General features: G+C 41.7%; 1 protein-coding gene across 1 annotated transcript; it reads left to right on the forward strand.

Moving 5' to 3' along the window:
• The first annotated feature begins 10,402 nt into the window (after nucleotides 1-10,402).
• Nucleotides 10,403-13,038, forward strand: LOC116034615 (transcription factor 15-like). The gene is made up of 2 exons (XM_031277340.2): nucleotides 10,403-11,173; nucleotides 11,923-13,038. The coding sequence occupies exons 1-2, from the start codon at nucleotides 10,691-10,693 to the stop codon at nucleotides 11,986-11,988; spliced, it is 549 nt and encodes a 182-aa protein (XP_031133200.1). The 5' UTR covers nucleotides 10,403-10,690; the 3' UTR covers nucleotides 11,989-13,038.
• Nucleotides 13,039-25,807: the final 12,769 nt, after the last annotated feature.

Genomic DNA, 25,807 nt, shown 5'->3' on the forward strand with positions numbered 1-25,807 from the left:
GCACGTCCAGGTTTCCAGGATGGAGAACAGGTCCGGTGGTTTCTGGGAAGGAGCGCGTCCGTCAGAGGAACACAGTAGGCCGGCTAGTGGTGGGGCCCAGTGAAGGTGGTTGTCTGGTCTGGTGGATGGCAGGAGTGAAGCAGAAGCAGGAGTCAGGTTCCAATGGCAGCTGAGGCACAAGAGAAAGGGTAAGGACAGGCAAATACACAAATGACTCAACAGATAGCAAGGTTTATCATGGGCGAGACTGTGGTCGTCTTGTGCCCCGTTTACACGAAGGGAAGACGCAGATATTTTCCTGCGGTTTGGCCTCTCATTTACACGAAAACCCCGTTTTTATCACAGAAAACGATTATTTCTAAAAACTCCAGCCAAAGTGGAGATCTTGGAAAACTGCGTTTGCACGTTTGCATGTAAACTGAGACAAACGGAGGTTTAGGCAGCCGAGAGAGAGAAAGAGGAAGTGATTCGTTGCTGTTGTTGCTATTTTCGGGATTCTGATTGGCTAACGTGGGCTTGAGCTTCTCGTTGCACTGCCACCTACAGGTTTGGCATGCTCTTGACGGCATTGACGGCATATATACACGGGTACATGTAAACAAACACTTTTCTGAAAACGTAGAGATTCTAAATGTCCGTTTATGAAAATAGCCGGCCACGTGTAAACGTAGTCTTGACTATGATCTGATGCAGAGTGGAGGAATGACCGGGTATATGAAACAGAGGTTGATTGTATGAGATGCAGCTGGAACCCTGACTCCTGCACACCAGACTCCACTCCTGTAATTAGGACAGACAGAGAGAGGAGAGACAGAGAAGCTACCTAGGAGCAGCAGGCTTTGTGAGTGTGTTGAATGTTGTACTAACCATATAACATTACCATAGAGTTTAGCGGCCAAGCATTAGCAGTCACCTAACGTAGCACACTCTAGTAAGCTGGATCGATATTGAAATATCATATCAATAAATTAGGTCTCTAAGCTATAACTGTGTTGCAAAGTGGCATGTATAAATGAAAAAAATATGCTGTGTGGCAGAAAAATGCTGTATTACTGTTACTGAGTATATTTCTTTGACATTGTATGATTTACAATAACCCTCTAATGTATCATCTGGTGTTTCCCATGTTTTTGCTGGAAGTCAGAGCAACTAGAGGGGTAATGGTATGATGCCATAGACAGACGACCAAATGACACACTCCGTAACTTTAATGAAAATTACTGATTTCTCTCGGTGAAACATTGAGGAAAACATTTGGGTACACAACTAAACAAAATATATAACATAGGTATAGTCATTTTTTAGACATTTCAATGCAGAAATATTTCATAATATATCTTTAAATAAACACGGAGCATTCCTTCCGTAGGAGGACAGAATGACAAATGTGGCTCATTTGACCCCTTAATGCCCTATGGCCAGACTCTAAAAAGGATATAGCCATAAAAACAAGCAATCATGCTCTACTGTACATGTCGGCAAACATAAAACCTCCACCACAGACAAAGGAGCAGAGCACCACTGCAGGTCAACACTGCTTGCCAATCAACACGGAGGATATGACTGCCGTGTCCAGAGCAGGGAGAATGACCTCAAGGCCAAAATGAATGAGTCTTTTTATAGCCTTAGCCTCCTTTATCAGACTTCAAGCCACGTCTGTTACATCATGTCAGACAAGCTTTTATAGCCAACTTGTAGATTTCTCTGGTGCGATAAACTCTGTTGACCTGTGGAGGCCTTGGTTTAGAAGTCCCAGGTGACTCTGGAGGAAGGCTACAGACGTGAGCCGGAGGAACGCCAAGCCCAGCCTGGTGGACATTAAAGGCAGCGGTGGGCTTCTCCAAAAGAATCATTGCGTGTGAGTCAACTTCCTGTATCGCAGGGGTTGACTTAATGTTCTGCCTGTTTAGGGGCCTTCCCATGGGAGATGATGACACACTAGTACATCAGCCCCGGGATCAAGAAACACCTGTGTCTTTTAGATATCAGCCCCATAAAGTAGCCTCAGGGTGTTTATTTTAACTCTGGTGTTACCTATAGCAGCTCAAAGTGTAACACAAGAAACATCAACCCATAAAACATTTCACAGTTAGAACTCGGGACCAATGTCTCGCAGTGATGTCATTTTATATGAAAAGACAACCTGGCATCTTCAAATGAAGAATTTGTCAAGTTGAGTCTTCAAAACGAGGGGTGAGTGGCAGATGTGGCTGAGAACATTTGTTGAACTTTGAATGAAACACCGTCCCACCTGTCTTGGTGGCTCAGACTGTTCGTCTTCAGGAGGTGAAGGAGCGGGGGAGAAGGTGGAGGATGGTGGTGGGATGGGAGGAGGATGGCAGATGAGGGCTGAGTCTTATCTTGAGGTCACATCAAGGGTAAAATGAAAGCAGATACTGTTGCTACCATACTGGGGGTTACAGTAGCTTTGCTCCCCATGAGAAGCACCAACTCACTTACCACAGAAGACGTCTGCACTGATGAATGTATCATTAATCATCCTCTGGGTTAACTGAGGGTCTAAATGGCTACAACACTTGGCCCTTTCTTCTGTAAAGGTATAGTTCAACATTTTGGAAAACAGTTTTTTGCTTTCTGTCTGAGAGTTAGATGAGAAGATGGATAGGGCAAGCAGCTGAATAGCTTAGCTTAGCATAAAGAATGGCAGCAATTGGAAACCGCTAGCCTGGCTCTGTCCAAAGTTAAAAATGTCTGCCCAGCAACACCTCTCCATTTTATGAACTAACATGTTACATCTTCATTTCATCAGTACACAAACATGCTAGAACTACTTCTTGGAGAACAGCGGTTTGGGAAGTCATTATTCTCTCTGGGGCTTATGCTCACAGTGAGGTGTACAATGCTATAACATGTGCTTGTTGTCTGTGTCTGGGACTATAGCCAGAAATGCTGCACTGCAAACATGTCCTGGGTTTATGGATAAACAATTGTTTGTCAGAAAATAGTAACAGCACGTAACTACGATCAGACACGTCTGCCTGATTTCTTGTTTTCTGTCTCATCAGTTTAAGCCACACACAATGCATGAAGGGAGCTAATGTAATAAAAAGAGTTTACTGCACCGTATTTCAACTTATTTCAGGTCATCATTTCAATTTAGAGGAACTCATGATCACAAGTTCTGAAATTAATATGGTCTGAATGAATATGAATGACTGAAGTTTTTATTATTGTGTCATGCATACAAGTATACCTAGCCCACATGGACTTATTCATATCAGCCAGATCTAGAATGCTGCATACACATCTTCAAAGAATGCTAAAGAAAGTTCAAAACAAAGAAAAACATTTTGAATAATCTTTGAGAATTTCAAACCTAAAAGCTAAAAGGAGGAAGTAGAGTGAGACCTCCTTCTGCATCTCTCTGTCTCCCCTCTCCATCCAGCCCCTCCCATCAGCTGAATACAGGCATGCAGCGACTTCATACAATAACCTGTACAATTACTAATCATTCATTTCTTTCAGATGCCGTTATATAGCGGCAATTCTATGACAATGACTGTCCTGTTTTCTTTGTAAAGCCTTTTGAGATGACATACTGTGAATCAAGGCTCACGTTAGCTACAGAAACATGAACCTGAATTAGCCGCAGCTGTGGTTAGCAGGGTTAGCAGGAGGAACTACCTAATTTGGCTCATTGGGATGGCAGCAGTAGGTGGTGGTGGCTTCGGCCTCTGGTCCTAGGCTAATGCTGCCATCCGAACGAGAAGACATCGGAGGCTATGTTAGAGGAAACCTAAACATGACAACCAAGCCGGTGTTTGTGCTAGCTAACCCCAGTTGGTCTATATCAACGACGTTCCACTTCCGGGATTGTTCAGGTGCCGCCGGAAATTCAGCTGAATGTCCCTCTTTTTAGGCCGGATGTCCGTTACCTTCCGCTTTCTTTGTGTTGGCATTCTAAACTCCGGTGGATTTATGAGGACTATGGTTAACTGCTCCTCAGATCTCTGCAGGGTAAATCCAGACAGCTAGCTAGACTATCTGTCCAATCTGAGTTTTCTGTTGCACGACTAAAATAGGGTGACCAGACGTCCCCGGTTTCCGGGGACAGTCCCCGGTTTCAGTGACCTGTCCCCGGCTGGAGCTGTCCCCGGAAATGTCCCCAGTTTTCACTGTGACTGACAGACCCAAAATTGGAATGAAAGAAAGAAAACATTGACCAAACGTAGTCGAGCACCCTACACGCGCAGGCTCAAGACAGCCAGAGCAAGCGCTGCTCAGAGCTCAACTTCAGTAAAGTTAGAAAGATATTCACAGATTCGAACTTCCGGGATCAATTACTCTACAGCGAAATGTTATTAAATCACAAACGACGCATCTTTCCTACCGCAGTAAGGTAAACAACGAGCTACAAACTCATTTTCATCAAAACGAGCCGTCCTCCAACCTAGAGAAATAACAATGGTCTATACGAGCAGCCGGCGGTGAGACGGCAGTAAGACGAGTGCTTACACCGAAAAGAGATACGCCTACAACAAAAATATTTATTAATTTAATTATTAAATATGGTAGTGTCTCCAAACTTACCTCAATTATAACTTGTCTCCTGCTAGTTGTACTACAGCACTTACTTTAAAAAAATAAGCATATTCATAACTTTTGGAGAATATCTATTTTTTTTTAATATATGTCATAATTACAAAGAGGCATGTCTCCAAAACTACTCCACACATAGAACCCCCCCCCCCCCCCTGCTGGTTGTCCCTAATATTTGTTTTCAAAGTGCACCAGATTGATGCATTTAAATGTTAAAATAGACAACATTTTCTTACAGGGGACCATGCCCATGTCTTGTGCCCCAGTGCAGCTCTAGGTTACGTTTACAAAGATAAAAACATTACCTGTTTTGGAGGTATTTACGCTTCTGAGCTGAAAATGTCCCCGGATTTTGTCTCAGAAATCTGGTCACCTTAGACTAAAACAACTTTTGAACGTACACGTTCCACCAAAACAAGTTCCTTCCCGAGGCTATTTTGCAGCGACACCGTGGCTCCGTCCGGGGCTTAGTGCTGCCCAAGACGATTGTTATTGTTTTAAAGAAATGCCAATAAACCAGAGCCGATTTTTCTCCCATCCCAGAATGCTGTGTGGACTAGCCAGACCTGCCTCCACAGTGCTGTGGAGGAAGGTCTGGCAATGCGAGACTAAACCCCAGCAGACCAGCTCTCCCAACTGTTTTCACAGCAAATGTCCACTGCCTAGGCAATAAACTGGACTACTTTTTTACAGTTTTGTTCCCCTATGTAACTTTCCAGTACTGCACTGTGTATGGATGACTATAAAGTCTCTTATCTTATAGTTTAGCACTGAATTAGCTGCAGCCCCATGCCTTTGGCCAAGGTTAGCAGAAATTTCACTGAAGAGACGTGCACACGAATCTGCATTGGCAGAACAGCCAATAGGAATGCTTTCTCTCTCTGAAAAGACCTTGGCCAAAAGTCTCCCGTCACGGGCTAGATTTTCTAAAGTCTGAAAACAGTGCCAAGAGGAGGTGCAGAAGTCTAGTTTTCTCTCAGACCATTACAATATGCTGAAATGTTATTATGGAATTTTGACCAACAACGCCAAAAACATTATGCATGCACTGTACAATACTGGAGAAATCAGAATGATTGCTATAATTTTCCAGGGTTGAACTGAAAGCCTGGAAACTGAAACTGGAACACAAAATTGAACAGCTATTCCCCTTTTCCACTTTTTCATTCTCAGTACACCAGAATACTTTTTTTTGCGATTACACAGTATATACAAAAGAAAATGGGAGACATTTTCTGCTTCTCCCAATAGAACTTATAAGGTCACTTAAAATTAATAAAACCTGTGTATTTTAAGTTAATGACAAAAAGTTTCACCAAATTCCAGTATGTTTTACAGTGCTGTTCTTCTCCAGTGACAAAAATACAGAAATGTGATGTACTTTTTTTTGTCAGACAAATAAAGCAGCCATTCACAATGTGTTTTAGATAAAGAATTGTATGTTTTGCCACTCTTCAAAATCAGTTCATAACAGAAGAGCATTTCTATTTACTGTGTTCAGCAGAAACAAATGCATTACATATATACACGTTTGTTTAAAGAGGCAGACTGGGCAGTTGTGATGACCAGAGTAATCTAACATGGTTGAAGACACAAAGTTGAGGACATCACAGCCCTGTGTAGCAGGTGATTTCAGGTAAAACGTAGGGAGGTTCAGTGCAACATTACGACAATAAGGGACAAAAAACTGTTATTGATTTGAAATTATTTTAAAATATACATTAGCTCTTAATAAATATACTGTAGATGGTTGTTTTCATGGACATTAAACACACACGCACACACACACACACACACACACACACACACACACACACACACACACACACACACACACACACACACACACACACACACACACACACATACACCACAGATAAATCATAAAAGCAGCAGGCTGCAGCTGGCTGGCTGTTAGGAGGAGGCTCTTTTCTCTTCAGTGCAGCTGTCGATGAGTCAAGTTATCTGACCACAGTGTTTCCCAGCAGACAGCTAACACTGACGGGCCAAAAGCTTATCGTCTCCTCACTCCATACTGTGCAGTGGGGATATTGCAGAGGGGAGTAGGCTATACTGCCTGATGTCGGAAAACCTGCACTGTTTTTACTTTGTCTGGTATCTGAATTTTTTTTAGGAAACTTTTGTTTTTCTCTTGTACTTTTCTATATGTAGTAGTCAAAATGAAATACCACTTTGCTTGTATTGGTCTTTTATTAAAATTTAGACAAGGTGTAAAACCTACAAATTAATAATGCCAAAATGTGCTTTTCTTTTTTAAGGAACTAGATGCGAAATGGCCGTTCTGTTGGTACTTGCTGCACAAAAATGGCAGCAAATAGTGCATGGGGATTTTTAAAAAATATGTTGAGGGTCTTGAAGATATTACATTACACCAACACTGCTCCTTTAGTTTCACTATTGATTTATTGGTATCATGGCAGAGTTCAACACATTACAGTGGAGAAAAGAAAGACTCAATGAACCTAAAAAACATTGCACATCATCAGTGCAAAGAATGTAAACACTGAACTGTCTCACCTGTTCCTTTAAGGGAGATTAAAACCAATTTCAAAATCTACAAGCTATTTTGGTTATTTGGTAATGGCTATTTGGTTCTTTCCAAGTGGACCGCGAGGCAGTGATTTGGTGGGCGATTTTAAAGGATTACAGCATCTACAGATGTGGGAAGTTATTTATTGCTGTTGGGGTGTAAATACCATTTCAAACAATATATAAAAAAGTGTAGATTGGAAATAGTTACCAACCCTGCCTTTAAAAGAAACAATAGGCTTGTTCCAGTCTCTTGGAGCAGAAGACATCTACAACCCCTGAAATATTAGTGCGTTATAAAGTTTGCAAACATGTACCTACTTTTACATCCAGCAGACAGCAACATTACCGTTTAATTGTTGTGAGTTGTGTTTGCGTCCACCCAACGACTGTAATAACTGCTAGTAGCTTACTTTTTTTTAATGCATTTTAGGCCTTTATTTGATAGGACAGCTTAGACATGAAAGGGGGTAGTGAGGGGGAATTAAATGCCGCAAGGGCTGCTGGTTGGAATCAAACCCGCATCCACTGTGGCGAGGACTGAGCTTCTGTACATGGGCACACGCTCTACCAGGTGAGCTACCCAGGAAGCTAGTTGCTCACTTTGTCTGGTTGCTGTAAAACTAAACACTGAGCTAGAAGTGGTTAAATATCTTCACAGAGCTGGGCTGGGTGTTAATTATAGATCACTACATCTGTCACCTTTCACATTATCATTGTTGACATAAAAAATTGTGATTACTGCAGCTTTAAACCATCACTGTCTAAACAATTTGATGACATGGGGAATAATAACTGTTAATTCCTAAAACAGGTGGTCTTCCCATGTAACCAGCCTAAAGTAATGACACTACTGTGGCTTTTAGACTCTTTCTTTGGACATGTTGAGATTGCCACAATACTCTTATTGCTAGGACTTTTCCGCCCTGGCGAGAACGATATTTCTTTTATTAGAAAGATTATGACTAACAGCACAAATATTATTTGTTGACAGGTTCATCACATAATATTGGTATTAGCTTCAAAAAACAATTAGTGAAACCTTATACTATGGTAAGAAGTTCTCATTGAGTACCATTCTCACATTTTCCCTGACACACATCCCGCCCAACACACACTTCATTAGTACTTTAATCACCTCAACAGGCATTTAATGGCATTCCTTTAAGTTGATGCAGGGGGTAGTATTTACGGTTCCAAACTTTGAAGCGTGGTTGTGTTGGGGGAGAGAAAGTGCAATGGGGTCGTGTTGCTGGCTGGCCACGTGTGGTAAAACACCATGGTGTCCTGCTTTATGAGTGGAACCAGGTTCCACACAGGTCGCCGTTGTTGGTGCAGCTGAGCTGGAGGCCGAGAGGTTTTGTTTTTAAAAACAGACCCTTTGATGACACTGTCCCTTTTTCAGCAGTCGGTCCCTCCCACCCTCCCACAGCACCAGTCAATCTGGAAGCCATTTGCTTGGTTTCCACAGAGAAAATTCAAGCTTGATCACCTCTAGCATCTGCTGGGTGTTTATTTACCCACAGCAATTAACCCATTAGACAAACTGAAACAGGGCAACTGTAGAGCCACGGATCACTGTGGCACTCTGAGGACAGGAGCCAGCACTGGGGCCAACTGTGTTCCATTGTCTTGAAATACACATTGTTGATGTGCATGCATCTTTTTAAATGCTTAGTATTTTAACGTGTGCTTTTCAAGATAATGCAGTACTTGTAGTCTAAAAACTTGTTTTCTCATTTGATAAATGATGTATCTTCAATAAAAAAAAAAAATCCATGAAAGGTTTTGAAATATATTGCCATGTGAACCCCCTATTACACTCATGAAAACAGACTGCAAAAGCATGCCACGTTCAAATTCACATTCTCAACTTCACAACTCTCTAATTGTTGCCTGAAAATGGATAAAAAATGGTGGAGAGACTGGTATATCTGAAACAGATTTTGAAAGGAAATTTTGAGAGGAAATTCTGACCTGCATGAAATGTCTGCAAGGTACAAGGCCATAAGTCACAAAAGCCTTATGACATCTCAAGCCATATGCCCATTAACACTTCCAGGTCTATTTGTTTATTTCAGGAAACTTCTGGGGACACAGAAAAGCATCTTACAAAAGATATTCCCTCAGTGGGTGTTTGGATGATGGTAATGGAGAGCCCTACGGACATCTCTCAGTGTGCAGACTATAGCATACGATTTACAGCTATTGGTGGAAGACGTATTCAATTTCATTTTAGTTATATGTCAAATCATAACAGGAGTTATCGCAGGACACTTTACAGATAGAGTAAGTCTAGACCACACTATAATTTACAAAGGCCCAACAATTACCCCCAAGAGCAAGCATTTTGTGCGGCCGTGGCGAGGAAAAACGTCCTTTAAACAGGCAGAAACCTTGGACTCTTAGTAGGCGGCCATCTGCCGCTGCCGGTTGAAACACAGAGACACTGATACAGATATACAGATATGAAGAAATATGATTCATAATAATTATAGCAGAATTATATAAGATCCTTTACTTCAGTAAAAGCAGCAATGGTCCTGCATTCAGTGTTTCTATGTAAAAGTACAAAAAGTTAACTAAAACTTATTAACTACCTACTACTAATACTTACTAACCACAACTAGTACTTAGTACTACTATTAACTACTTAACTATTTTATTTGTTGTTGGGCAGTTTAATCTAGAAAATAGCATTAGTGAATCAGATGCATCTAGCTAAATGTAACGCAGTGACTGTCCACATTGTTTCTATTTGCTGTAGGGAGAGTAGTATGCCTCTTTACGATACAAACATTTACACACCCACAAGCGTGCGCACACACACACACACACACACACACACACACACACACACACACACACACACACACACACACACACTGATGGCAGAGCTGCCATCCAATGTGCCACCTGCTCATAAGGAGAGAAACATTCACACATACAGCAATTCGGGATTTAGTGTCTTGCCCAAGGGCACTTCAACATGTAGACTCCAGGGGCCAGGGATCGAACCACTCACCTTCTGATTAGTGGATGATAGAAGGTCTACTTCCTGAGCCACAGTACATGTTCTCAGTTATGTTGCACTATTTTTCCACAGCATTTTTAATGTCATCAAACCATTCAGTGAACTATTGAGCTTTGTGTGCATGTGGAGGTCACCAAACTATGGTTCCAAAGTGAATGTGTGTCATTTTGTCCCTGAAGTTCCAGCTTTTACAAATGGATCTCCACTCATAAAAACGAATGGCTCATTTTGTTGAAGCTGTTCACATCTCGCCATACTCAACAGATGCCTGTGACTTTTAGGACCAAAACATTTGGGAGGATGGTAGCCCCGCATGTGCCCCACCCCTGCCGCTGAGGGGCTACTTTAGCTGCTATAAAGACCCTCCCTGACACGATGACTATCACACTGGACCATCCTATGGGCAAGTGTCAAAACTAACTGGGGACTCCTGCTGTCTAAACCTCCGAGTTACAGCTAAGTTTACGCACGGCTCTTGTCTGCATGCTGCTGTTTTCTACTTGAAAATAAGGGATTGGCTTTCCCCTGGGAAACACTTGCCTACATATGATGGCTTTCACTATGCTGAGGCCGGTGTCGACGCATCCCTTCTCTTACCCCGCTGACCTGACCTTGATGTCGGACGACGAAGAGGGAAACCGCAGCGAGAGCGACGGCAGCACCGACCAGGGCTACGGCTGCTGCGGGATTCCGCGGGACAGTTATAGGCGGGAGTCCGGCGTCGTGGTGCCGCATCGGAACACCGCTAACGCCAGGGAGAGACACCGGACCCAGAACGTCAACACGGCCTTCACGGCGCTGCGGACACTCATCCCTACGGAACCGGTGGACAGAAAACTCTCCAAAATCGAGACGCTGCGCCTGGCGTCCAGCTATATCTCTCACTTAGCCAACGTTCTTGTGGTCGGGGACGGGAGGGAGGACGGACAGCCTTGCCTCAGTGCTGTCTACAAGGAGGTGAAGGGGGGTAGAGAAGGCAAACAGCCTCGGAATATCTGCACATTCTGCCTCAGCAACCAACGGAAAGGGGTAAAATATTCAGTAAATATGCCATTTGCTCTCAGAAAAACACTAGGATATTTTAAAATGTCTTTCTCATTGGCAAGCGTAACACACAGTCCAGTTTATACTTTTATTATAGCCATACGTCCGCCCGCCTGTTATTCCTGCATTATCGTTGCTGCAAAATACGCTGTGAGGGGTCCAAGTGTGTGTTGCCGATTGCAAAATTTAGGGTTGGATTATTGAAATAAAACGTGGGCTACTTGATTGATCATTTGTGTGCCGAATGTCCAATAAAAAAACCATAATATTTCTGAAAAGGTATTCATTTATGGATTACAGTGTGTGTATCTTTGTGGAAAGACAAGGGACCAAAAAAAAAAAAAGAATGTAGTTCTCCTGGTTGGCAGCAGTAGCCAGTTAGTGCTGTCATATAGGCCTATTGTCATAATTCTGTCACAACCAGAATTAATGTGAGCATTCATTGTTACATTTTACATCCGATTTAAGGGTTCCAACTGTAATAATCTGTAACTGTACAATCTCAGTAAAATGGACGGGTCCATTGTTAAAATCTCCATGTTGGGATTTTGTTTGTTTATTGGTGCCTTATCATCCAGTGCATGATATCCTTTAAAGGAAAACAAATGGATTTTAATGGATATTAATATGCTCTTATGAAAGTACATCAAAACATCTGAACTTAGAAATTGTGTTTAGGTCAAAAATATTTCCTATAGATACACAGTGACAGTAATTTCCCTCTTTGTTCACAGGTGAAAGACAAACGAGACTGTGTGAAAATGCATGGAAGCAGTGCGAGACAAATAAGTCGGCGATGAAACTGTCTGAGTAGGATTGGATCGACTTTTCAGAGCAGACTTCGGAGGAAACCTCCACCAACCATTCCTAGAGTCTGGAAGCATCTCAGTCTTTGAGGACTACTCTGAAGTTTTGGTTTGGCTCATTAGTCACTTTACCCTGTATGAGAGAGGAGGATTGGCACCAAAACCTGAAGATACAGTCACTCGTTCCAGGACACTAACTAATGTCATAGAAAAAAAAGTTAATTTCTCACTATGAAATTAGAGCATACAGTTGCTATAGTTCTTTTCATTTGAATGACAAACATGTTCAGGGAATTAGTGAAATAGACATACAGTGCAATTGTTCACAAGGGGCAAAATATGTTCAAATTTAAAAAAGAAATGAGTTACATCGGACAAGTTTGTTTATTTGTACTTTACAGTGGTTTGAAATCTACTGACCATAGAATATACAACATTACCCGCTCTGTATTACTAAAAGGTTTATTATCAGAGAGCAGCATTGGTAATACTAAGCTCCTATTATTTCTTAAAAGGCACAATCCATAATCCAAAAGGATATCCTTTTAGGCTACTTTTAGATGAACTTGACGTTCTCCAATATATGAACTGACAACAAACGATAACCAAATCTGTGTTATCAAAGTTGTATGATGCTGGTTAAGGTTTATTTATATAAATAAATAAATAATGTCTTCTGTTATCTGTAGGTCAAATTACCAAAGCATTAGCAGAATGCTGGACAAATGGATCTATCAGAGTTACAGAGATGCTGTTGGTGCCTCTCCCTTTAGCTGTATTGGGTAAGGTATGAGACAAACTCATACAAGTTTGCATTGTTCTTTAAGATGAAACTAAGAAGATTTTGGGAAGCTTGTTCACAAACAGACTTGTAGCTTACAGCAGACCAGTTTCAGGAATGAAATGTGAGAGGACAGACCTATCTATCCACCTGAGCTGGTGTTGTGAAGTTGTGTGCAACAGGACACATTTGTGGGACACTATTTTGTTTGCTTTTTCATTACATGTTGTAATCTACTTTGAAATTAAATTTATTTTTACATAGATGTAGCTTTCTTCTTTGCCTTCACAATGGCTTCACAACCTTAACAATCATTTAACTATTTTCATTAATAATGCACACAAAATCTTCTTGTTGAGTTGTCATATTTTGAAATATTGTCCAGTAACAAAGCTGCTCAAAATATCAAATGTGAACTGATCACATTTATGTTCCCCGTCGCGTTAAGAGCTGAATTTGCAAAAAAAAACAAAAAAAACATAATTCGTCTGCTTTTTAAATGACCTCAAGTGATGTGTAGTCATGCAGATAGTTTGCATACTCACATTGCATACAGTTTAAACACACATATTTCAGTGGAAATATTTTCTAAAGAAGAAACCATCCCAATGAAAAGTGTTGGCAGCGTGTCCTTTAGACTATAGCCACAGGTGGAAACACAAATCTCAGAGCCAGATATATCAAACCACTGAGAAATAAAATCAAAACTATCTGCATGGCTAGACACTACAGTTGGTAAGTGTTTAATGTAATGTAATGCGTGTTAAGAGACCCTTTAACAATGCAAGCTTAGTTTGTAGATCAGGGAAGTTACAAAATGTAGGCTATCTATGTTCCTGATATCTGTAAAGGTTATAAAACGCATGCAGAGTTCATGTACATTTAGGACAGCCGGAGCCAAAGAACAAACCACTTTACCATCACTGGCATCTTCTGCCTGTAACCGCTCAGAGGAGGAAGCCTATACGGGGAATTCCAATGAAGGTTTACCCTCTCCGTCTGAGGAATCTCAACAGAGGAAGTAATCAATCTCTTCCTCAGCGGGCTCTCTCTGAAATCGTTGTAACCCAGCAGTATCTGACCACAGAGAGCCATGTCAGGGTGGTAGGTGCACTGTGCCAGTTAGGAAGGCATGAATCAGAGTCAACTCTGGGAAAAGGTAAAGGCAAAACAGGAAAGACACAAATTAGTGTTGTTGGATCTATTGTGGTGACTGATGATTACTCATGGGGACCATCAGGGTGTGTAGCACATTACTGGAGCCATGCCAACAAGATCAACCAGAGGAAGAAGCAGTTTAAACCTTGAACGTAGGAAAACCAGAGTAAGTGTTTGATAAACACATATTCTGTTTTTTCTGAATCATCTAAAACTGACGTAGCTAATTTTCTCTTTTTTAATGAATAACACCATTCAAAGTTTTGGACATTTAAAACCGGTATCCAGTAAAAACGAAATCTGAGGGCTGATCTTTGGCATGACTCTGTTCTGGTAGTAAATCTTCCAGGTTGGGATCCACATGTGGTGTTGATCAGTCACAGCTAATATCGCCTAGCACCCTGTGTCCTGACAAACACAGCTGTTGATGAATTAATGTTATAGAATCAGTGTACACACAGAAAGATAGAAATCCAGTTTTTTTTAATTTGATGTAGCAAAACCAACACAAAGTGCTCAGAGGACTTATAGAAGTAATTAAAGGATTGATTTGAAAAATGTGCACTGCATTACCTCGCAACAATCACATAATGTTGCGAAAATAAAAGTAGACAGGATGTCCACTGTGATGGATTGCCTCATTCAAGCACGTTTTAAGTCTCTACAACTGATTTTCCTAGTGAATTAACTGAAAAATGTAAAACAAAAAATCTTCTCGTCTAACTCTCAGCAAGAAAACGAATAAGTGCATTTATTGTAATGTATGGTAAACATTTTTGATCCCAAACAGGGTTTTGCTTACAGTAAAGGTGTAGTGGTTGGTTTAGACATTGTGTATTACTGTGTTTTGGATTTCTACCACTACAACATGTGCAGCTGATGTATCCATACATTTCTATGAGCTGTATAGAAAAGCGTCATGTGTGCATGCGACACGTCTCTGTGTGTGTTATGGTGTGAACAGCATATGCATGTACACTACAATACTTCATGATACCTGCTGTAGGGCCTCTGTATTTCTGCTATAACCATTCCTTACATAAGCACTTAAAAGTTACTAATTATGACAGTGTGTGGTGCAACAGCCAAGTTACAACCATGAGATTTATTGCAGTTTTTAAAGATTTGACAACACAGTTATGACTAAACTGAATCCTTTAAATCACTCCTGAAGTTTGGAGGTACACCCCTCTGGTAGAAAGTTATTGCACTTGCAGTCCTCTGGGGCAGCACAACTAACTGCACACTTGCATGAAGTATCCCAACCCTCCAGTTTCTCTCCACCTGTCAGTGCTAAAGCCTAATTAGAAGCTGCTGTGTGAGCTTATCCTGCAGCTCAGAGGCTCTGGTGGAGCCCCGCTCAATGGCTCCCAGGGGCCCCCCAGGCAGGAAGATGTCATAGAGGAACAGGAAGGAAATGGCCTGAGTGCTTGACCCTGCCGTGGCCCTCCCTGTGGGTCCTGGGTTCTGGGTCAGTGCCAGCTTTAACATCAATCAGCTGATGCCTATTTTAATTCCTGGGTGGGAAAGCATGGCTGAATGAAACTCTGAGTCAGTCACATTAAACATAACAAACAATTCAAAATCATATGTAGATAAAGTATAAGTAAATACTTGTCGGATAAATAATAACTAGTATGAATATAATCTGTGAATGTAGGACATTTTGAAAAATATACATGCAGATTGTATTGCACTGGGTTCTGACCATAGAAAAGAAACATGTTTACATGACTGAAAAAGCTGAATCACAAGGCGTAAGTACCTACATAAGAGACTATGGTGCAGAGTGTCTTTGACAAAAATATGCTTAAAAAGTAGTGCTGTCCAAAGAAGCAAAACTAGGATACTAAAGGCAGAGATAATACAGAGGTGGAACATTTCATATCTTTTGTATATTATTGGAATCCTTTATATACACAAGAGATACAAAGGAAAGTATGGAGCAACTCTACTCTGATATGTGTGGTTTCTTATTAAAGTTAGTGGTATCCCTGTAAAGGACAGTATAAAGTTCCATTTGAACATAAATTAATATGTCAAAGTCATCAGCAGCGCTTTCCAGATCTTCAGCCCCATCTGGTAAGAATTAGTGGAGGATACCATGGGGCAAATAGAAAGGGCTAAGATTGTGATACAGTTCCCCTCTGCCTAAACAGACCCTTATGGTACTGTAGCTCAACTGTTTGACAGGACAGACATCTTCCGCCCCCTCACTGCCTCTTGTTCAACCCTATATTTCCCAAGCCAGCCGGCCTGTCAGAGTAATTGCCATCGGACATGCACTGCGGGCCCTTTCATGGGACAGCGGCTTTGGATAAGCCACTTCCAATATTTATGATTGTTTTCCATTGATGGGTGGAGTGGGAGCAACCCAGTCCTCTGCAGCAGCCAAACAGGCACTAACTGGGCCAGACACAATAGTGTCTGTGTGTGTGTACTTGTACATCGAGTTTGACAGATAAGACTATTTAAAGGACGATATACATGCTATATCTTCCTAGGTTATGGTGCACTTGCACTTATTTTTAACAGGTTTGCTTGTGCGTGTGTGTGTGTGTGTGTGTGTGTGTGTGTGTGTGTGTGTGTGTGTGTGGAGGGGGGCTTACAGACTTGACTGTTTGAATGTGTTGGACAGAGGAGTGGTCAGCATGTAGTCTTACAGGCAGTCTTAACATGCCTCGTTGGTAAATTAGCTGTAAGAAAAGTAAAAAAATATGAACCTCAATTTCAGAAACAGCAACAGGGAGCGGAGCAGCAGGTACTTCTGACAGATCCGATGTGCAGCAAGGTATGCTTAGTTAACATTTCTCTTGAGTTGTCACGGAATTAAAATGAAGGGATCAATATGTTACACCTGAATATGCTGTTGGGCTACTACCATTTTTATTTATGCTAGTAGGCTAGACTGGGCACAAAGGTTTTGTAAAATGAAAATTCCGCATGTCCTTGCTGAACGAGAGGGGAGAAATTTGTGCAGCCTAGGCAAAAATCAGTAACCTAAACAAAAAACAACCAACAATAAAAAAAAAAAAAAGTCTATGGAGACCGTGGCGGGTGCAGCAAGCATTATTAAGCTATATAAATTAAATAACTTGTCACTTGTTATTGAATCAACAGCACCAAGGCAACAAAACAGAGATGTATAAACTAGGGCTATCAAAATAACGCGTTAATTTCGATTAATTAATCTGAGAAAAAATAACGCGTTAAAAAAAATAACGCAGATTAATCCATTCCATATTGACGTTTGACCCGGAGCCGTTCTATCCACCATTCGACTGTAAAATGAAAGAGGGAGACGAGAATGTGCTGCCTGGATCATTAATTTGAACATTTACTTGTAAAAATCTTCTTCCTGCCAACCCTGGCTACCGAAATCTGGTGCCACTGATATGGCTGCACTTCTCTCTGATGCTCTGAAACAGACAGGCAACACAAACACCGCTGCACGTGACGCTAGTTAACACTACACTCGACAGCAGCAAACGTTAGCCTACCGCTAGCTAGTAGCTGGATTAAACATGGTTACAATGCTGACAGCTAACGCTAAACGGTGTAAACGGTGTAAAGTTTGACTGTGTTTCACTGTAGAGGATTCAACACTGGGATGTAACAATCAGGTAACAATCTGCAGCTGCCGTCGGAAAAACAACACATTGAACACAGTTCAATGAAAACTGGTAAACTACAGCCTCATGGTGCATTTGAAGTTACTGTAAATGTCCTTTTCCCATCTGGTGTTTGTTTTTGTCGTTCAACAGCAATTTACTAGTGAAATAAGTTATTGTTATAGTTATTACATTATTATTAAATCATTTAATTTTGACCATATGGCCTTAGCAATAAACAAGCCGTTCTTTAATGTCACCAACTGTTGTTTAGTACCCTTTTTTATCGGTTCAGGCACCGTTGATTATGTATGCGATTAATTTCGATTAATTAATCACAGAGTATGTAATTAATTAGATTACATTTTTTAATCGATTGACAGCCCTAGTATAAACACTATAAACTCCATAGCAGCTGCAGTCACAAACACACACATATTACAGCAAAAAACAGACTGCACACCACGCACACAACACTACATTGCATTCTATGAGTCTCGTACAGCATCATCAATTCGGATTCTGATATCTTCATCACCACGAGGTGTCGATATCTTTCATTATTCTGGCATCTTAAAATGATAAATTTGTCCAGTACACGTGTAGCTTTCAGGCCATTCATCTCAGTGTGCTCAGGTCTGAACCATGAGGAGTGGGGTGGCCAAGTGCATTGCTGTCTGCCCCAGTGTCTTTTTTTGATATTACCCTGTGGCGCAAAAGTCAGAAATATTTCAATTCTGCACATAGTGGCTGGAAATACTAAATAATAACCAAGTTTGGGACTTTGGAGAGGCAGCGAATGATTGGACCTGTATGTGTGATACTTTTGATACTTTAATCTCATCAGAATCAGAATCAGAATCAGAAAGGGCTTTATTGCCAAGTACGTTGCACATACGAGGAATTTGTCATGGTGTTGTTGGAGCATGTCACACATACAAATATAAGAAGGATAAAAAGAATATAAACAATATAAGTATAAACATATACACACAGTATGTATTAATAACGATAAAATAAAATTAACTCAACTCAAGCCACATGTAGTCTGGTTGTGTGAGGCTACATGAATGGCTTTTAAATAAATCCTAAACCAACCCAAACACATTACTAGAAAAGTGCCCTCAGTAGAGTGCAGATCTCTGCCAGGTTTGTCTCCATCTCCCCTCCTATATGAAGAGTTGCATCTCACTCCCAGCTCACTTATAGGCAAGACAGCAGCGGAGATAACAAAAACAGGGACTCATTATTAGTGGACCATAACATATCAGGTATGGAATTAACCTGCAAATGCTCCAGTTCAATCTGAGACCAAACCTTTCTATGGATATAATTTTTTGAGCCACGACAAACGCCAAAATATGGCCTGCAACAGACAAAGTAAGGCTTGTTTTTAGCCTTTTGGTACTGCAGGAGTCAGCAGTCAATGCCAGTATTATATAACAGTCAATAACATTTTTTTCAACAATAGTGAATAATTGAAATTAAACAAAAACAAACTTTACAAAAATAATTAACATTTCATTACAAGTTGTGGTCAGAAAGGAACCTTCATTACTGTATATGAGGTGGGCAACCCTGCCTGCTGTTGTCCAGTCGGACCAATATCACTGACATATCGGTCAGCAGAGCAGATGAATGTGTGGGCGAGTGTTCTGTATTGGTTGACACACTCTCCTCTCAGCAGCGGACACTCTTGGGGCTATTGTATTCCTCCCAACATGCAGTGGGAGGAAGCGGTGGAATGACCTGAAACATTAGTACAAACAATATCTGTCCACCAGGGCAGGGCTCTAATTGCTCTTTGCTTGGCTTCTGCTCCTGCACTCTACCTCCGTCTCAGGGCGGTGGTCCTTGATGCAGAGGTGAAAGGTGACTAATCTGAGGCCTGATTTCTCCCCCTGTCAAAATAATACTACAATATGTCTGTACAGACTGCTCTGAAGGAGGAAAGAGGCAGACTTCCGCAGCAGCCTGACGTCCATCATAGCCCCAAAAGCTTTCTTGGGACTTGAGTTCTCTTTATTTTATCTTTGCTCAGTGAAATACTTTATTTCTGAAAAAGAATTGTTCCTGATTTTTTCTTTTCAGATTTTTCATTTGAACCCCTTTTTATCTAGCCTGGATGCCAGCCAAACTTAGCCCCACCCACAACATTTGAGGTCGGGAAGTTCGGTCTGGACTTGATCCGTTGTGGAGCTCGAACCAGAGCTCTTCGGACCAATCAAATTGTCAGGGCAGGCTTTATACGATGATGGACAGATGATCAACAGTAACGTAATCAACCACGTCACCAAAGAGCACTTTGGTTGAATTCGTTTACAACAAAGATGGCTGCCATGCGTTGTCGATATTTTCTATAACAGACGCGAGTCTGTTATAGAAGATAACAGACTTTCTTTCCTGGTTCGGTTGAAACATGCCCCATAATCACAGCCCAATGGAGCAGTATCAGACTCATATTCTGACTAGAATCTGAGTATGACGACGTCAGGCTACTTTTTATCAACAATAAAAGGTAAATACATCTCCGTCCCGGTTTTTCCACCAAATAATTAAATTGCACTGTGCACTTTCCTTCAACCCTAGAGTTTGCTGCAGAATAATCACAGGTAGTCTGTTTTTGGCAGAGATTAATAGGAGATCCAATAAAACAAAGTAATATATATTAAGTTGTGACATTGCATGGGAAAATCTCTACTAAGTATAAGGAAGCCTGTGGATCTGCATTTTAACAACAAATGAAGAATGATCATGGGGCTGATACAGTAAATGCAATTGTTCACTGCTCGGGAACCTCCTGTAACTGGGAGATGGATGGGAGGAAGAATATAACTCTAAAAACTTTGAACCAGTTTCAACACCCACAGCAATTGTTTAGAGGATATCCTCAATCAAGGCCCCAAAGAGCACAATGATAGTCTCGCTGACAGAAACCTGCTGCCCCCAACAACCTCCTCGACCTGCCTTCTGTGTGGTAGAGAAGAATGCGTGTGCCGGCACCCGCTCCAAGCACAACACCACAGTGACATGTGAACTTTGTTTCTCATTGAACAATGCCAAAAGGAGTCTCCTGCCATTTTAAACATGTCACTCATCTGATAATGGCTTAGTGGTCGCTGGCATTAAAGTGAGATAAAACTTGCCATGGTTCAGGCTATGACTATATTCATACACATGGTCAGATTAGCCTGTTTACCAAGAGGGTTAAGGGCAAAGATTTGTTGATGGGCTCTTATTGACAACTGCCACCACCTTGCCATGGTGCTTTGTGTGTATGTACCCTGTCCTTTCCAGGTTCCCATCCAGTACACTGCCCACAGCAGACAACACAGGGCAGCCTTTTTTTGCTCAGACACCCAGAAACTAACTGGTGCGCCGGTTGGTATCTGAAATAGATTTTCTTTGTTTCAATTAACGGGATTGCTTTTAATAACTTTATTTAGGAATATGCACCATGTGAGCATAAACTAAAGTAATTCCAGTCTCAGACTATATAGATTATATACTTTGTATTATTCTATATACTTTTACTACTATATTTTGACACAGGGCCCCAGCATTTTGTAATAATGAAGGGCCCGTCCTCATTGATGTTTTAGTTTAGAACAGCCAAACTACAAAAACACATAATGACAGTAGTAGTAGTAGTAGTAGTAGTAGTATTTGTTTTTAATTAAAAAAATACAAATGTATTTCTTAAAAGAACGAAAAACAAGAACATAATTAGAAGGGCCCTCAAAGAGCACAGACCTCTGCCATGGCCAATAGTCCAATAGTTTTTGGGGCTTTATTTCATAGAAAAGTAGAAGACGGAAAAGGGGAGGGGGTGGAGAGAGAGAGAGGGGGGACAACTTTGAGCAAAGGGCCAAACTGGGACTCAAACCTGGGCCACTGCGGTAAGGACTGAGCCTTTGTACATAGGGCACATGCTCAATCGAGTGAGCTACCAGGGCACCCCTGAACCATTATTAAACTAATGTTGTGACCACTATTAAACCTATTGCATAATGCCCTTTCGAAAGGTGATTATCAATCACACAAACTGAAACTCACCATCTAAGGCTACATTTACACAGCTACGTTTTGGTTTTTAAGCGGCGTTTTGAGCCACAACATGATCCCTGTGCATATGAGAGTTTTAGCTACAGTAGAAGAAATATTCTCAATTTAAACTAACACGCCCAAACCGCATATTTCATGACCATTCATGTATACTGGGCATGCGCGTGCCAGTTTAAACAGGAAGCAGCATGTATACTCCGCCCGGTTGGTGTTGCCATTGTAGTAGCTTTTAACTTTTTACTGTTACTGAAAGGTTAGTGTTACGAGAGTAGTGTAAGTTAGAGTGAGAAAGGCAGGTGCGTTGAGTGAGTGATGTGAGAGCTTGTGTGGTCAAACAAGGAAGGAGAGCGAGCGGTAAGTGAGAGTAGCTTAAAGGAGAACTCCGGCCGATTTTTACCTGAATCTTGATTGCTAGATGTCTCAGAGTACTGTCGATAGGAAAAAAAACGACCAAAATGGGTGCTAGCAAACTGGAGTTGCTGCAGCTAATGGCCAGAGCTCCCAATTAGCTAAAATGCCAGTTGTGGGGGCATGTTCTAAAGAGTGCTTCTTAACAGACACAAAATACAATTACAATTTCTGTGCAACATGAACAGGGCCCTTACGTGACAACAAGATGCGTTTTCAACTCAGACATTGTGAAGAAACCGTTTAAATTCAAAGTTAAAATGTACTGTCACCTACCTTGTCTCGATCCTGCCGGTAGCTAGCTCGGCCTGCTAGCTGCACAGCGGCGTCCGGGTTCAGCCAGGTTTCGGTGATAATCATCACACGGCAGTTCCGTGTGTAGTTGTTCGTTGCTATGCTGAGTTCCAGCTCATCCATTTTGTGTGCGATGGATCTGGCGTTGGTGAGTAGGAGGCTTGGCAGTGGAGGTCTGTATGGTGGTTTCCTTAGCCGGGCTAGCAGGCCCAACCGGCATCCTCGCTTCTGCTTTCTCTCCCGTCGCCGCCTTCCGCTGCCGACAACAATCCATGGAGCACCCGGTGGTCTGGCTATGTTCTGCAGAGGACAGGTCATGCCTTCACGACAAAAACTTGAAGTTTATTTCCCCCTCAAAAATAAGTAATTGAGCACTGAAACGATTCCTCGAATAACTTGAATAATTCGATTACAAAAAATCCTCGAAGCAAAATTCTTTGCCTCGAAGCTTCGTTAAATCAATGTAATTAAGGTTGTACGGCTCACTGTGTTTCCGCACGGAGGATAATTACTAGCACACACAACAGGTTGACGCTTCTGTGGACACAAGACCGTTTATATACTGTCTATGCACGAGACTGACGGCCCAGATTACAAATGAACGAAGACGAAAATAGCGAGGGTCTAAGAGAAGAGACAGGCGAGAGAAAACAACAGAAAGTTTGGAATAATTTTAAGCTGCAAACATGCTACTACATCATCTTTGTAGAAAACATCCAGTCTACTCATCCATTCCACAGAGCGAACCCGACACAAGGTAGCTAACTAACGTCTGCTGCTCTCGTCCACCGCGTGTTATGGTTTTGGTGTTGTGTCTGTCATTTTTCGTAGCCTGGTTTTCTGTCATGTCTTGTTTCTTTCTGTTTTTGTGATTTTCAGTCTTGTCTTGTTTTATTTTCTGTTACCTGTTTTATTTTGATAGTCTGTTGTCTGTCTTGTCTAGTTTTACTCTCTGTTTTCCCGCCCTTGTGATTGCCCTTATGTGTTTCACCTGTTTCCCAGCCTTGTGTCACCTGTCTTGTGTTTCCTCGTTACCCTGTGTATTTAGTCTTTGTCTTTCCTCTGTCCAGTGTCAGATCATTGTTTGTGTGTTGTGTTCGTTCCGGTCAGTTTGTGTGTCTTCGCTTCTGGACTTTGTCAAGCATGTCAGTTTTCCAACCGGGTTCACTACAGGCTTCTCGTCCGTGAGTTTTTGTTTTGCCTGCTGCATTTTTGTACTCCTTTTGTTGTGTCGACTTTTGGTTTAAATAAATCCTCGAGCTCTAACCTGCTGCCTGCCTACCTGCCTGCTCTCTGCATTTTGGGTCCACTATTTTATGCGAACGTAACACCGCGCTGTTTTAACAACTAGCCTACAGCATACTACTCTGCAAATAGCGATGTTTTACCAACAAGCTAAAACGAGAGCTGTCGGTTTGTAGTCTAACTGTTTATTAGTTTGCTACTAATCTTTGGAAACTTAGCTGCTGCCGGAGACAAACCGGCTCCTCCCCCCAGCATGGCCACTTAATATGCACGTGAATGACGTCATCATGCCAGTGATGTCTGCATTCTTTATTCTTTCTCCTCACTTAGCCTTCTTAAAATGTGTCCCCCAGAACAGTGCAGTTGAATAGCCCTGCTGTAAGCTTTGTACAGTCACATTTACCTGGGCTTAATGAACAGCTCTTTTGCATATCCAGTGCAAAGAGCCAGAGGCAAGAAAGGGAAGGGGGTGAAAAATATTAACATTTGGGCCACCAAAAATGTACTTGGAATTTGGTAATAAAAAATATTGCTTTTTCAACAACAATCCTCTTTTTTAGTACACAGCAATAATATATTAATATTATTAATTAGGGCCCGAGCGCCGACAGCGGCGAAGGTCCTATTGAAACTGAAGGAATTATTAGGGCCCGAGCGTCGACAGCGGCGAAGGCCCTATTGAAACTGAAGGAATTATTCTTTTTCCCGGCAAATGAATTGGCTTTTTGAGGGGCTTAACATATTCAAAAACAAACCAAATTTGGCGGTCGCATCAAGTCTGGTGAAAATGTACGTATTTTAAGGGTTTCGGGAATAGGCGCGCAAAAATGGCTCGCTAGCGCCCCCTACAAAGTTAAAAAAATTTAGCCCCTGCAGTGCGTTTAACGTAGACTCACGAAACTTGGTACACATATGTATCAAGATGTACAAAAAACGTCATTGAAGCCATACCCTAAGCCCAACAGGAAGTCCGCCATTTTGATTTCAAAGTTCGAAATTAGTGCGATTTTGGCCATTTCCACATGTCGTACTTTAACGAACTCCTCCTAGAGATTTCATCCGATCAACTTCAAATTCGGTCTGTGCCATCTTAAGACATTAAAGATGAAAAGTTGTTAAAAGAAAAACTTTTCGTCATAGGGCATGTGCGTTTCGCCGCCGAAACAGGAAGTGGGTGTAACTCGAGTGTACATTGTCCGATTGGTTCGAAACTTTTCAGGATTCATAAGAGTCCAACCCTAAGGACAAATAAAGGCCGATATTTACTTAAAGTCATAGCGCCCCCTAGTGGCAACAGGAAGTAGGCCCAAAAGACAAGGTGCTATACTTTAACGAACTCCTCCTAGAGATTTCATCCGATGTACTTCAAACTTGGTCTGTATCATCCCAACACCTTAAAGATGAAAAGTTATTAAAAGAAAAACTTTTCGTCTGACGGTGTGGGCGTGGCGTGGCGACCATTTTGAGTGTTTAGCGATGAACAAAGAAGTTGTTGTAACTTGAGTGTACGTTGTCGTATCTGCCCGAAATTTCTCATGATTGACAAGGGTCCAGGCCTGAGGACACCTACAGGCCAAAATTTACTTTGGTGGTAGCTGGCAATAGGAAATGCGCCTTATATGACAAACATCATCTGATTTACATGAAACTTATAATGTGTGGTCTACATGTGATACTATACTTTAACCACGCCCACTTACTCAGGCCACGCCTCCTTTCATACCATTTGAACCGTTCAAGGAGAGTCTTGTGTAAGGTGTCATTGAACTCAGCAGAGAGTTCCTTCTTCATTGGTGATGGTTTGGCCCGCCCCCTATGCTTAAGCCACGCCCCCTTTCATAACATTTTAACTGTTTAAGGTAGTCTTGTCTGAGGTGTCATTGAACTCAGCAGAGAGTTCCTTCTTCATTGGTGATGTTTGGCCCGCCCCCCTATGCTTAAGCCACGCCCCCTTTAATAACTGGTGAGCCGTTTTAAAGTAGAGTCTTGTGTGATGTATCATTGCACTCAGCAGGGAGTTTCCTTTTCATTGGTGACGATTTGCGGTGTCTAAGTGCACCGTCGCAAGGAGTGGCATCCGCCAGTAACCCCGACGCGCATAGAGGCGCGAAGGCCCGTCCATCGATGCTTGCAGCTTTAATCGCATTTTGTGTCAAAAGGCACAAAGGTACTCTTCAGAACACGCCCCCACAACTGGCATTTTAGCTAACTGGGAGCTCTGGCTATTAGTTGCAGCAACTCCAGTTTGCTA

This window comes from Sander lucioperca, chromosome 6 (assembly GCF_008315115.2).
Source record: "Sander lucioperca isolate FBNREF2018 chromosome 6, SLUC_FBN_1.2, whole genome shotgun sequence".
Lineage (NCBI taxonomy): Eukaryota > Metazoa > Chordata > Actinopteri > Perciformes > Percidae > Sander > Sander lucioperca.